General features: G+C 36.1%; 1 protein-coding gene across 6 annotated transcripts in view; it reads left to right on the top strand.

Moving 5' to 3' along the window:
• LOC129730175 (atrial natriuretic peptide receptor 1-like) overlaps nucleotides 1–15,282 on the top strand; it is a 269,163-nt gene that overhangs the window by 106,650 nt on the left and 147,231 nt on the right. For 2 of the 6 annotated variants that reach the window (XM_055689296.1, XM_055689291.1), the window contains exon 1: nucleotides 8,449–8,881. The exons of the other annotated variants lie outside the window; for them this stretch is intronic. In XM_055689296.1, coding sequence (XP_055545271.1) covers nucleotides 8,869–8,881 — 13 coding nt within the window. In that variant the 5' untranslated portion in view covers nucleotides 8,449–8,868. Of the gene's footprint in view, nucleotides 1–8,448; nucleotides 8,882–15,282 lie in introns of those variants that run through there. 6 annotated transcript variants of the gene reach the window in all.

The following is a 15,282-nucleotide window of genomic DNA, read 5'->3' as shown; positions in this document are numbered from 1 at the left end:
TATTTGGTTTGACTTCCAGTGAGCCTTTTCAAGGTCACAGCAGAATACGTGTCCAACAAGCAAATAGTTATACTTTGCGCCAGTATTTGTATTCTTGTATTTTCACATTGTAAAAGTTGATTTTAGTTCGTCTACTCTGAAAAGAAAAAATAAATAAAACAAAACTCAGTTTATTGGCGCTATGTTTTTTTTTTCTTCACATAATTGGCGCTATGTTTTGTTGTAAGAATCACTGCTGCTGTGTCAGAGCGATCTCCTAGCTGTTTTCTAGGTATGATACTCCAACGTTATGATAATGGATAGTGACAGTTACTCGACTCTCGCACAATTGTAGTATTTTCCGTTTTGTGCCGTTTTATGATTGCCAACGACGAATGGCAAAATCGCGGTTCGCATTTTAGCATACCCAATGCCCTTGCTTCGATAAATCGTCGCCTACAGAATACAGGACGCCATATGGTCGCAAAATCAACTCGCACTTTCGTTTTACCTATTAGAATATTTGCGGCAATCGAACTTTCGAAACATCTGTTTTTTCGGAGGTGTGTTACGATTTCAATATGTCTGAATGATCACACACAACTATCGTATTTATTCAGTATCGAATATGAAGGCGTCCCTTGCGACCGTAATCTCATCTAAAGACATTAAAACGGTAGATACGTATTTATTAGAGGGCCAATGGAAATCGATTTTTCGAATATCGTTTGGCGGTAGGCCTCAAAAGTTTCGTCTTCTCGAAAACAGTCCCCATGCAAAATTTCTGCTCGAGCGGACATCGGGAACACGTGCCTCAAAGCGATCAAAGTTTCACAAAAAAATCGATGAAAAAAAGCACAGGTAGTGATACATGAAATTGCCGAAATCGAAATATTTTTTTAAATGCCATATGTCTTAGAAACGCATGAAACGTCCAGACTTGATGTTAACTCGAAAAAAATTTTTTTCTAAAATATCAAACTTTCTTAGAAAATTGTCGAGCTTGGAGCCAATGGCATATAGGTTATCGAACGTCTTCGTCTGTCGTTCTTCGGCAGCTTTTCTGCAGCAGTCTTAGGCAAAAACCTGCCGAAGAAAACCACTGACGAAGACGTTCGATACCCTATATAAAAAATCAACTTTCGAATTTCTTTTAGCGGCAAAGCTCAAAAGTTTCGCCTTCTCGAATTGAGTCCTCATGCCAAATTTCAACTCGATCGAACATCGGGAACACGTGCCTCAAAGTGGTCAAAGTTTCAAGTCTTCCAGCTTAAAGAATTTTTAAGTCCCAGAAACTCGGCTTTTTTGTATTTTTTTTTCGAGTTAACACTAGATCTAATCGCTGTAAAATCGTCAATCTCACCAGCCAGAATTTTGGATACGAAGCTAGCCTGTACATCAAAACGTCTTTTATGCAGTGTTTCCATGCCTAAAAGTCGGCAACGATCAGAATACTCCGGTAGCTGCTGCGGGTCTTGCCATGGCAGAAAACGTAGGGCGTAACGTACAAACTTCCGTTGCACGGCTTAAATTTTTGTTATCCAATTTGCGTTGAATGGACACCACACTACGGTATTCATTACAAGAACAGAACGAACTAGGGCGATGTACAGTGATCGAAGGCACAGTGGATCGCGGAATTCCGATGCTATCTTAAAGATAAATCCAAGTTGTCGATTCGCCTGTGCAATAATCTCGTTGTAGTGCGCCCTGAATGATAGCGATGCGTCTAAGGTAACACCCAAGTCTCGAACCTGGTTAACTTTCGTTAATGTTTGGTCAAACATGGTGTAGCTGAACGTTATGGGATCACTTTTTCTATGGAAAGAGATTACGCAACATTTCTGGATACTAATTGTTAGCAGGTTGTTGGTACACCACTTATAAAAATTGTTGATAAGCCGCTGTAGTTCGTGACAGTCTGCGATACTTCGTAAAATCCGCATTAATTTGACATCGTCCGCAAAAAACATTCGGCTTGGCTCTGCCAGTAATAAGGATGCGTCATTTATGAACAATTACATGAAATAACGTGTAAGGAAAAAATCCAAACAACTTTCAAATTACTACGATTTCGAAGTGCTGCACAAATCGAAAAATACTTTTCCACAAAATGAAGATCAACTTTTATATAACTGGTAATACGACCAGTCGATTCTGCCAAGTGACGCTTAGTTGGGAAAAAGGCGTGGTCGGAAAAAGATCGTCGTAAATTGATTTGCAATTTTTGTGAGCGAAATAAAGGAAAATCTAGAAGTGAAGTTTTCCACTATCCTAAAGATCTTGGATATATATAAAAAAAAAAAACATTTATATACATTATTGATAAACTCTCCGAGAATGGAAATAACTTAAAAAGAAAATCTGGTTCCGGACGAAAATGCACTTTGCAAGAGAGCATAGTTCGAGCGAAATTGAGGGCGGAAACGCCTGGTCGGTCGGCGAAACCATATCGTGAGCTGGGCAATAAATATCAGATTGATCCAAAAACGGTGAAAAATTATCTGCATGAAATGGGCTTATAACTTAGAATATAAGTACCATAAAAATGACAAAGTAGTGTTTCGGCCAGACCCTGCATTGTCACACTATGCTAATGCAATTTTAGCGGATTTGCGGCAAGGCAATATCGGGTTATTTCGAAAGGATAAAAAAAGCAAAGCCTTGGTGCCAGAATTCCGATTCGGAACTCGACCTTCTGTTTATTTGTACACAGACTTCGCAGCCGACTGTTAGTGTACAGGACAATTGCGGGGCTAGCGCTACGATCCTACTGACACTAACAGTCTCTCCCGAGTCGAGACTCGAACCTAAGACGACTGGCTTGTTAGTCCAGCATCGTACCTCGAGACCATCTGAGAGATTAGCATTCCGAAAGGAAACAATCCTCAAAATGTTTTCACAGCTGCAGTCTATTGAAACTTTCTGAGCAAATTTGAAGCGAACGGTCTACCATAAAAGTTACAGAGCAAAAAACGTCGATTGTTTGATAGAAAAATCAAGAAGGAGCTCAAAACAATTGAAACATCCGGAATTCAGGAAGCTATAAAGCAAGTACCCCAGAGGATCAGGAAATCAGCGCGATGTGGAGCTGAGTTTTCCCTATGAGGTTTGTAAAAGAGTTACATTACTTGAATAAACAAGCAAGTATAGAAAAATAAGCTGCCCAAGATTCTAATTGAAAGTTTGTTCGGATTTTTTTCCTCATACATTACTACCTATGCATTATTTTCATCGGTCAAAAAGTTAATACTTTGACCGCTTTGAGGCACGTGTTCCCGATGTCCAATCGAGCTGAAATTTGCCATGCGGACTATATTCGAAAGACGAAACTTTTGAGCCTTACCGCTAAACGAACTTAGAAAGTTGATTTTTTTATTTAAGTTTTCAGTTGTTGTAATTTTTTTTTTTTCTCAACCGGTTTACACACATCAGGTGGAGTGAAACTAATTGTTGATCGAAAGTACACATCAGAATACAGAAATAGACAGTAAGTAGTAGACAGTAGGTAAGTTCCATGTTCCGTTTTTGGCACGTTCTGTTTTTGGCACGTACCGATTTTGGCAACTTTTGGGTCCGGTTTTGGCAACACATTTTATTATTCTTTCTAATCCTTTACTGATTGGCGGCTCGAAACGGATTCTCATTGTTCTCTACAAGTGTAAATACATACAATATATGACACATTTTTGGCCAACTCGACTGACAGGCTGGCAAAATGCTCTCAAAATTAAATGAACATTTGTGAGTGTGTAGGCCTTACTACACTAGGAAACTTTGTATCTTTTTTATTGAAAATTCATCTAGTCTGAAGGTCTCTTTTCCATATATCGATATATCTAAAGAATGGATGACTTCCAAAGAGCTGTCTGAACATTCATTCAAAGCATTAAATAATCTAAATTTGGAATCGTACACTGCGAAATTTATTTTAAAAACAAAAAGTGATTTGAAAAAAAGGTCATCTCAGATTTTTTTCGACACTAGTTTTTTAGATAGACAATTTACACTCTTCAGGAGATAAGGTTTAAAAAAAACGTATGCAAATTTTTGCGAATAAAAGATAACTCCCATGTTTTCTTGTTGTTTATATGAATAATGAAAGTTTTGTCTCCAACTTCAGCAAGATAATTCTCTCAACAAAATGTAAAACAAGACAAATAAAGTTCTGTTCTTCGAAATATTTTTCATTGAAAAAGTAAGCCATAAAATTTTTGTTACAACCAAATTTACAGATTTTCGAATGAAATGAAGGACTTCTACTAAGGGACTAAGGGTTCTAGCAGCACCATACATTAGCTGTTGCTTGTTTTCTTTTCATTAAACAAATGCATTTTATTTGAAATGGAGTGTATCTTCACAAAAATACCAAAACAGTGTTCTTCACATTCTATCTGTTGAATAAAATTTCAATGATATTTTTTGAGCAATTTTACGAAATATTGTTAATATTTTGAAGATTAAAATGCTACAGCGGCAAAAAGACCTGTTCTCCACGTTGTTGTCTTTCTACATTTTTGGACGCTGTTCCGAGGAACATTCGGATAAATGCATTCAGTTATAAATTAAGTGAATGCGCCTCAAGTGATCAGTTGCATTCTCACTCGTAAGACAAAATTAAAGACCCTTTAAGGTGAATGTAATGTCCAATTATAATTAAATGTATTTTACCAATATTCAAAATGATAAAAAACAAAAAATCATCAGAAACAAAATGTTTCGTTTGCGGCACTGTTCCATATTTGGCAACTGAAAATCGAGAAGCGTGTTGCCAAAAACGGAACTTACCTTTAGTTGATGATTTTTCCGATTTTATATTTATGACCCATAATTGTATAGGCACTGTATATCATTTTGTTCACTTTATTTCTCTCTGTCAGCACTTATTTTCAGATTGTAAAACTGATTTAGCAAACCACTTTACCAATCTATACATATAAAAATGCAGTCCGGTCTGTCTGTCTATCGGTCTGTCTGTTTGTGAAAATTTGTATGTAGGGGTTTATGGGGCCGAGAAAGGTTCCTATGATGGTTTGAGACCCCTCCCTCTTCTTGAAGGGAAGGGTTCCGTACAAATGAAACACAAATTTCTGCACATCTCAAGAACTAACCAACTAATTGTAACCAAATTTGGCAGGTTAATGTTTTAAGGGATGAAAAATATGTTCATAATGGTGCAACACCCCTTCCTCTTCTATAAGGGAAGGGTCCCATTCAAATGAAACACAAATTTTGCACAGTCCGAGAACCAATCAAGCAAATACAACAAAATTTGGCAGGTGAATGCTTTTAGGGGTAACAAACATGTCCAAAATAGCTTGACACACCTTCCTATTTAGGTTGGGGTGTCCTACACATGAAACACAACTTTCTGCACATCTTAGGAAATATTCAAGAAATGGAACCAAATTTGATATGTTGAGGTTTTTTGAGAGCAAGAAAAATTTGCATGGTGGTTCGACACACCTTCCTCTTCTGAAGGAGCGGGATGCAAATGAAAATCAAATTTCTTCACAACTCAAGAACTAATCAAATAAATGGAACCAAATTTGGCATGTTAAGATTTTTAGGAGCAAAACATAATTTCGACACCCCTTCCACTTCTGGTTGGGAGGGCTCTTATACAAATCTAACACAAATTTCTATGGTGGTTTGACACTCCTCTGACTCTGGAAGGGGAGGGAGGGGTCCCATACAAATTAAACATATACTTCAACCAGGTTTTCCGAAAACAGCCTTATAACATAACAGATGCACAGGAGCCAAAACTCGACTCCAGACATCACTTTTAATTTTAGAATTGAAACTTCTGGTTTCTGATACGAGTGTTTCCGGAACTAACCAGAATGACGCCCAGAGGCCAGAAAATGTCTCCAAATGCCATTTTTAAATCCAAGATGGCGACTTCCGGGTTCTGGCAAATTCCAGTTTCTGGAAAACAGCCGACAATTACCGATTACCACCCAATAAGGGTGTTTCCGGAACCAGAATGACGCTCATAGGCCAGAAATTGTCTTCAAATGCCATTTTGAAATACAACATGGCAACTTCCGGCTTCTGGAAAACAGTAAAAAATTGCCAATTTTCTTCTAAATGATTATATCCGGAACCAGAATGATGCACAGGTGCTAAAAATCGACCACAGACACCATTTTTAATTCAAGAGGGCGACTTCGTGTTTCTGGAAAACAGCCGAAAATGACCAATTACCACCAAATATGGGTGTTTCTTAAACCAGAATGACGCTTGGAGGCCAGAAATTGTCCCCAAAAGGCATTCTAAAATCCAAGATGACGACTTCCCATGGCTGAAAAACAACGCAAAGTGACCAAATACCACTCAGTATGGCTGTTTCCGGAATCGTTATAATGCAGTGAGACCGCAAGTCAACCTCAGACACCATTTTAAATTGCAAGATGGCAACTTCCGGTTTCTGGAAAACAGCCAAAAATGGCTGATTTTCACCCAACATGATTATATCCGGAACCAAAATGCACAGGAGCTGAAAATCGAACACAGACACCAACTCAATTTCAAAGATGGCGACTTTCGGTTTCTGGAAAACAGTTGAAAAAGGCAAAATACCTCCCAATATAGGTGTTTCCTAAACCAGAATAATGCTCAAAGGTCAGAATTTGTCTTCAAATGCCATTTCAAAATCCAAGATGGCGACTTTGGGTTTCTGGAGAACAGTCTGAAGTAACCAAATACCACCCACTAACAGTATCTCCGGAACCATAATGATGCAAGGAGTTAAAAATCAACCTTCAACACCATTTTCAATTGTAAGATGGCAGCTTCTGGGAAACAGCCGAAAATGACTGAATACTACTCAATATTAATATTTTCGTAATCGAGATGATGAATAGAAGCCAAACATTGGCCCTGGGCACCATTTTAAATTTAAATATGACATCTTTTAGTTCCGGAAAACAGCCAAAATCACTGAATACCATCCAATATGGGTATTTCCAGAATCGAGGTGATGTACAGAAGCCAAAAGGCGAGGATGTTGCCATTTCGATAAAACCAATCAATTCAAACGATTTGCAGACTATAAACAAATCGCAAGATATTCATCAATTTGTAATGTTTAAAGTTATTTAATTAAAATCAAAAATGGGCGGGACGAAGTTTGCCAGGTCAGCTGGTAATTAATAAAAGTTCCTAATGGGGGGACACTATGTTAATCGCCCCGAACCTATTTGATGCAGTTTTCATCTGTTTTGCAAGGAATTTTCTTAAGCACCCGAATGGCTGCAATTTTGGTAGTTTTTTTTTCGATTGATGTTCATTCAAAGATTTATCTGTGTGGAATGGTATTTTATGTATTTGTAAGACAGCTAGTAGTTCAGAATCAAAATTCAAGAGTTTGAGGCCCGTTTTCTTTGCCTAAAATAAAATGGGCGCCACTGCCTGAGCCGTTTACCCTGTTTCATCTTCCTAGCTGGTCTCGATCGTATATTCAAATCCTGGCTTGAAAGAGAATGTTATTATCAATAGAATCGTAGCGCTAACCCCGCAATTGTCCTGTATACTAATAGTTGAACGACAGCTAAATGATAGTAGATACCTAAGCTTTGCTTTTTTGTATATATCATATAAATGTTTCACATTGCAAAACTGATTGTGCGACAGTGCGAAAAACTATGGAAAATGACACGAAAACAACATATTTTCAACGAAACTAGTTAATTTTCTCCGAAACGTGATGCGAGAAATGTATTTCAACCCATTCAAAGCAGAATCCCCATGCCATGAGTCACTTCAAAGCAAAGTGTTTTCCCACATTAGTCTAGATCGTTTTCCGCAATCGCAAAAGGTAACCTTACTCTGGTAGCCTCCCAATCTTCTGCTTTGAAACATAAAAGAGCACTCATACAAACCCAACCAAAAATCTCTCGCGAGAACCCTAGTCAACTGATTGGACGTGGAAACTGACTGAACATGTGAAGTAACTAGTATCAGAAGATCGAAATACGAAAGTTCAAAAGAGAAATATTCAAATACCAGCTCTATGGAACTGCCTCTTTCTCTCGCATTAAGATTGTTTATCAAAGTTTCCAGTTTCCGTTTCCAGCATTATCATTTTCGATGATAATTTGATCTGAAAATCCCGCTTACAAAGTTGAAACCAAATCCGTTGATTGATAACTTGAACTAAGCATGCATTGCGCTATATAATTAAAATTCGCGCATAACGGTTAAGTATGAGCAAGATGCAATCACAACACATATTTACAAATATGATGCTACATAATTTGATCGTGTGGTTTTGGCACCACTGCTTAAAACTGGCGACTGCTAACAGAACATTGGGTTGGGTGGGATCGAAGCTCCCTAACATGACAACAGTTGCTCCCTCCCATCCGGCTACCGAGCGAATCGTGAAGAGGGTTTAGTAAACGCTGTTCTACGTTGGCGGTGACGGATAACGTTCACATTTACACTGTTCAGTCGTCTCTAGGATCTGACACAGACCGGTTGGTTTAATTTCACGAGTGAGCTGTTACTGCGCTTTACGTGCTTTAGTTTGACCAGTCCGTTAATGTATCAAAAAAATCAGTTAGTTTGAACTATCTGTTTCAAGATGACGGCAAGCAATAGCTTAGGCTTAAGCCACTAGTTTGAAAGCAATAATAAAATGTTTTAATTGTGAAAGTGGCCGGGTTATATTAATGAGTGAGAAAACAGTCAATCGGTGGTTGTTGAAGTTGTCGTTATACGTCCATTTCTAAAAGAGTGTTTACTAACATGGTTTCTAATATACTAAATGGTGTGATATGTCATTCGCCGCGCTTGAAGTGGGAAATAGTTTACAGATTTGTTAACGTTGGTTATGCTTAGAAATTGTGCAAAGATGATAAATCATGATTGTGATAAGGCAGCATGGACTTTCAGAGTAAGTTTTATCTACTATTTCAGTTGCTTTGTCGGTTTTAGAGGACTCTAGCTCGTCGTGATTTCTGAATACTGATTTTTTTGCTTCTCTTTCAAAGTGAATTGGATAGGATTCAAAGAAACTGACAGAGCACTGAATTTTGAGGGGTGGTCGTAGTCGGTTCAGTTTCGTAATAATTTTTGGTTTATAATGAATGAATATACTATTTTTAAACAATGTATATTGAAGACATTGTTGGCAAGCTGGATGATAAAAATAAACTATTATTTCAAATAAACTAGCGAGGCAGCAATGCGTGAGACATAGTTAAACTAATTAAGTAGAAATTTCGTTAACATAAAATTCGCATAATTTTCATTTGTGGTCACTCAAGCTAAGATAATAATAATTTCATCTCTAGTGTTTGTGGCGATCCAATTTGAATGCTTTTACTGTTTTTGACAGCATGGGTTTCTCGCGCCTAAAATTTGTTTTTCAGGGAATGGATACATAAATTTGTGTTGAAAACCCCAACTCTTACTTTTTTTCATTTCATAACACATTTCCAAGTCGCATACATCCACATGTTCAATAAATCGAGCTAAGTAAGATACTTTTACAAGCCTTTTCAAAATACCTGTCTTTTTTGCTGAAGGACTAGTTGCAATATAATACCTGTTAACCTGACGAAGTACACTTTGTAGTTCTGTGGCCATCCGTGTTGGTTTTTTGGGCAGATAAAAAAATCATGCTAGTAAATCGTTATGCCGCCGATTATAGATAAATACCAGAGGGATATGTTCGAATGATTTTATTTCATGTTGCAATAATAGCTTGCAATTGTTTTTGTCATTTACTTTAAATGACATATGACTCTTATTTCAATATTGGTATATTGGGGATACCTCCAAAATGAATAAATATTGTTTCAATCGCAATAATGAAAATTATTTGTGGAAATTTAACAATCTGATTTCATCATCACATTTTTGAAAACTAATTTATGAATTGTGGCAAAAAAACAAACAAAGTTTTGTCTTGTCTCATCAAGATTTTATTGGATTTATTTTAGATTGTACTTATCGAAAAGCTACATTATTACATTACATATCATATGTAGCTCCCCAAATATACCGAAGATGTTGCGTAGAACAAACTATATAACGGGTCTATAATGTGTTATATTCGGTATCAATCTACTTAAAACTTTACGATTTTACTATGTTTAAAAAATATGTAAACACTCAAGAAATTTTTTTTATGGTTTATTTTTTATTTTTTACCTAAACAGTTTGTCGCATCCATCCCTTTTGCTATTTGGCGTGAAAATGCTCATTGGTTTCTCATTCCTTTTGAAACTCCACTTGCTCAGTAACAGGCCAAAAATCGGTGATTGGGTATATCGACCTAATATTTGGTGGATAATTACTCCAATGTACCGACGGAAGATATTTTGCGCAGTCAGCCTATTGAATGTTTCACTTGCTTATTGGCAAGATCCACCTAAACCATCAATATATTTAGAGTGTAATAGTTTTCAATGACATGCCTTTTTCGACAAACATTGATTAAATATATATTAATGATACAATTCATCGCTCTGTTTTGCTATGTATTGTGTTGCAACACATTTTCTATAAACTTCAACAGCCACTTTTTTATACTTACATTTATTCATAAGTACGTTTTATGTGAAGCTTGATCGCGTGTTGGTTTTAATACAATTAATACTGACAATTTATGAAAAGTTTGCAAATCTAATGAGCTGTTATTACCCCTTTAAATGCTAGGTAAATTTCAAACAAACACTAGACCAAAACTAGTTCGTGTGAAGTCACTTGTAGTCGTCAGTTATAATTATTTTTTCAAGTGCACGTAACACAAGAAAACGGTAAATCCAAATTAAAAAAAATCAAATAATATTCTGAGGACTTCGGGTTTGATTTGCCTTCAACTGTACAAAAGCAAACTGTTTTGACTCTACTCTTACGTAAACTTTTTCACCATTCACCATTATCCGGTAACTGTAGAGACAGGAATAAAAGTGGTCGTGTGATACCGATAAAGTGAGTGGTTTGGCACAGTTGTCAATCTCTGAAAGCAATGGAAGCGAATATCATGGATCTTTGTATATATGCATATACACGCATATAAACAGTGTGCTACTTTTTAAAACTAAAAAGTATTTTAAGGTGTTGATTGACCAGCATAAAGTAATAATGTTTCAGACTCGTTTTAGAACCAGTTGAATTTGTGAATTTTTTCATTTGCACTGTTTAACACTGTTTAATGGTCTGCTTTTAATTTTTCTGAGCAATAAATATTCAGTTTAGAGGAGAAACCACTTTTTAAAATTAGCTAAAATGTATCACTTCAACCCTATAGCCTATAAAGACTGATTCTATTGTGTTTTACTATGTTTTCGCATATCGTAGATATGTATTTGAAAATGTTATGTGCATGTATTAAGACGAAGATGCTGCAGGGCAGTCTGAGCAAATAGCTTGAACATGTTTCGTGAATTACTTGGAATGAAGGCAGACTTCGTCAATATCGACCGGTACCAATTATTCGCAGCAATTCATCTTCCTTTGAAATCAACAACCAAATAATTTCTGGGAAAGCCCTGATTTGAAATGAAATCACGTTGCTAAGTTGAGCACTTTTAATCGCATTTCATTACAGGAATGGAAATGGAACTTTGGAATGTTATAGAAGAGAGAAAATTGGCGCTGTATGATAACAGAGCTACGAAAATCTGGTTCTTCCATCGAAAGGTGTTGATAAATAGCGCCTTAAGATTAATTTGGTCTCTTTTAATTAAAATGATTACCTCTTTATAAGCGGTGGTTAGTATGTTAGTATGCATCATATAGCCAACGAGCGAGCTTGAAAAGGTTTAAACAATTTCCAAAACAAAGTTGAATGATATTTCGTATCCTTGAAATCAAAAAAGAATTTTGTTTGAAAATTATTTGCAAACCGCAATTATGTATTGAAAACCGAAATATTTGTATAGCAGTCAATCTAATTTGTATTACCGTCAATCTAATCTGGTAAAATATAAAAAGCCTAACAACAATCTGAATCTGATAATCATATCGTATGACCAAGGACCAGTGTTTGTTGGTTGAATAGTTTGAGGTATACAAAAATTAGATTTGGTGTTAATAAACAATCAGAAATCTGAAAAAAATCAAGGTTTTTTGGCTTTTTTAGCATTTTGTGTCTATATATCTATTGTTTTGAGATACTATGCTTGTAGCTATTTATAGTATCGAAATAATTTAGCTATTTATAGTATCGAAATAAGGTCTCTGAAAAAGTTAGCTTTGCTAGGGGCACCAACATTCACAGGAATAGTTAAAAAGCTATGATCTTTCTTTTTTTTTAGCTTGAGTCCTAGAGCAAAATCATTATTCTTTAAAAAAATACATGGATTAATTTAGTGGTTACTATATAAATGCGCCGCAATTTATATCACCAAATAATGCTTTTTATGTAAAATGTACCTGACAGAGTATAATAAACTATATAACTATTTGTTATTTTTTTGGAAATTATTTCAGTTTCGCACAGAAAGTAGATATCACTGGTTGACAAAATGAAATGAAGTGCATGCCAAAAGCTTAACCCGAGAAACAATGAAAAATTATAGCTATTCAACCATTCCTCTGAATTTTGGTAGCCCTAGCCATTACTAAAACGCGTCAACTTACGCGAGTGTGTGTGTGTGGAACCTTTCTAGATCCCACTGTCTGGCAGTGATGTAGTGAAAAAAAGACAGTTGCAATTATCTTTCATTTCTGCAACTATCTTTGTTTCGGGATCTAGAAGGTGTTAGCTCTACCGACCTTCCAAAGACCCTTTACAGAATGACTGAGTACTTGCAGTACATACCGGAGTAATTTTCCAATCGGTAAGCCCCGCTTCAAAATAATAATAGAATCTTGCAGATTTTATTATTTTTTTCAGACTTTCAATTCGTTTGATACATTTGTACCAAAAAAATTGACCCGTATTTAATAGCATGTTATATTTATTGACAAGAGGATGCAGAAATTCAACTGTCGTACTGCACCAATATTAAACACAATCATAGCGAAATGCTAAGCTAAAAAAGAACGCTCTCACCATTTAAAATCGATCCACATCCTATTCATTGATGCCTATCTGTCGAGTATCATTCAGCCTGGATGAAGTTGCAGAAAAAATTCGTTGGACATTCAGTATCCTTGGCTTCTGTTGCGAAAATCTCTTCTTATGACGGCTTCGAGATCTTTGTAGAAGATCTGCAGAATTTTTTGGTTCATGCTCAGATGTTTTCTTCCTCATTTTCAAGAGACACCACTTCAGTCCTAGCCTCATCTTCATGAACCGACCTGCATTGTAACACTTAAACACCTTTACCAAAAACAATAAAGAAAATATATCCAGCGAGAAAACTGTGACGCAGGAGAAAAATCACGTCCGTTCGCGTTCGTGGTTTACTTCGATCCTCCACGTCAACTTACGCGAGAGTGTCGTATAGAAATTTCTCGCTGGGTCCGTCGCTTTAACGTTATGTTCACGAGAAAACTCATTTAGGTCTCTGAAAAAAAAAAAAACAGTAATGGCTAGAGACACCAAAATTCACAGGAATTGTTGAAAAGCTATAATCTTTCATTTTTTCCGGTTTGAGCTTTTGGAGCGAACCTGTGTTGACCAGTGTTATCAAAGGGGAAGTCTTAAGAAAAGCAATCAATATTGGATTATTCGTAATATTGTAAAATTTTCAGCTTTAATTTTTGCAATCGCTTGATAAATATTTAGGTAAGACAAAATGTTATGAATCAAAATTAATTTGACAAAAAAAAACAAACATCTGATTTAAGTATTGTTATGATCAAAACGTGCCATTTAATAAAGATTATAAAATAACATTTCAGAAAAGAAAAAGAGAACTTAAATCTATTTAATAGGTAATATGAAGTTTCATTGATGTGTTGATACAAATTTACAAAAACAAATACAAAAACAAATTTCAAGCAAGCAAAGCCTAGATATCGGAACTTGACTTTTTGTTTATTATACATGGATTCACGACCATTTGTACCCGATCAACTATAACTTCGGGGTTAGGACTCCGATCCTACTAACACAAACAGTATCTCGCGAATCGAGATTCGAACACGCAACGACTGGATTGTTAAACCAGTTGGAGGCATTTTTTTTTTCAATTTAGCTGACTAGTTGGGCTAACTATAAATTCTAAATATATCTATGAACCATAAATTGCCTATAATCAAACAATTGGCATTCATGTCATGTGCAAATCCAAAAAGCATCAAATCCAAATTAGTGCATCTAATTCTACTCTAATGATTAAAATATGCTAATGTGAAAAACCATGAAAAGTTGTACAAAGTAATTAATGGGTTCTAATGTGTCCATATGAAGAACTGATTTAGTTAAGCATGCCTTTGATCATGTTCCGCCAAAAGCGCGATAAAACGAATTTACTAACCGAGACGGCCATGTTCGATGTCATTCTGAGCAGTACTTATTGCTACACCTAAGCGCTCACGATTGCAGCGAAATAATAAAGCTACTATCTATTTTTAGTTCCAGCAGTGCTACTGATAGAGAATAGTGAATTTTAAAATATTAATGGCCGCTGAATTAAGCGAGTGAATAGCAAGCAGCGGTGCCACATGTAGCCAAAAATAGCAATGACGATGAAGCAAAAGTTAAATTTTAGGACTAGTCTGGAAAACAAACTTTTTATAACCGAATGGATTTGAACGTAATCAGAGAACTGGAAATAAATTTATCTTCTTCAAACGAAAACCAGTTCTCAGCCATCTATCCATTCGTTATGCTTAACCATTGTTTCGGGTTTCGATATACCCATTCAAGGTACATATTGGAATCGACTGTTGCGGAAAACATTGCAGGGTGGAAAAGTCTTACTTTTTACTGTAATCAACATTCACTTACTCAAAACAAATTGCATATGTTCAAAAATTAAACGCATTTATGTCACATGTTACTATGAAAAAACACTAAATAACAATAGTTCATTGCACAGAGATGACACAAAAAAGAAAATGAAAGAGATTTGACAGTGGTCGCGGATTTGTTTTCGTGGACTGTAAAATTTTGTAAAATTTTCGGCTCGAGTGAAAATGCCATCCGCATTTTTTTGTTGTTAAAAATTGCTTTACTGCTTGGTTGTAACGAATTCGCATAGGCGGTATCCATAAATTACGTAACGCTCATAGGGGGGAGCGTTACGATCTGTTACACAGGGGTGGGGGGGAAGTAAGTTCAGCGTTACGTAACGAAAAATCTCTGGAGATGCTCTCCAAAAACGAGCATTTTTATCAAGGAAATCCTTCTGCAGCGTTACGTTATTTTTATGGGGGGTAGATGTTGGCGTT

This window comes from Wyeomyia smithii, chromosome 3 (assembly GCF_029784165.1).
Source record: "Wyeomyia smithii strain HCP4-BCI-WySm-NY-G18 chromosome 3, ASM2978416v1, whole genome shotgun sequence".
Classification (NCBI taxonomy): Eukaryota; Metazoa; Arthropoda; class Insecta; order Diptera; family Culicidae; genus Wyeomyia; species Wyeomyia smithii.
This window is presented reverse-complemented; position numbering and strand designations above follow the sequence as displayed.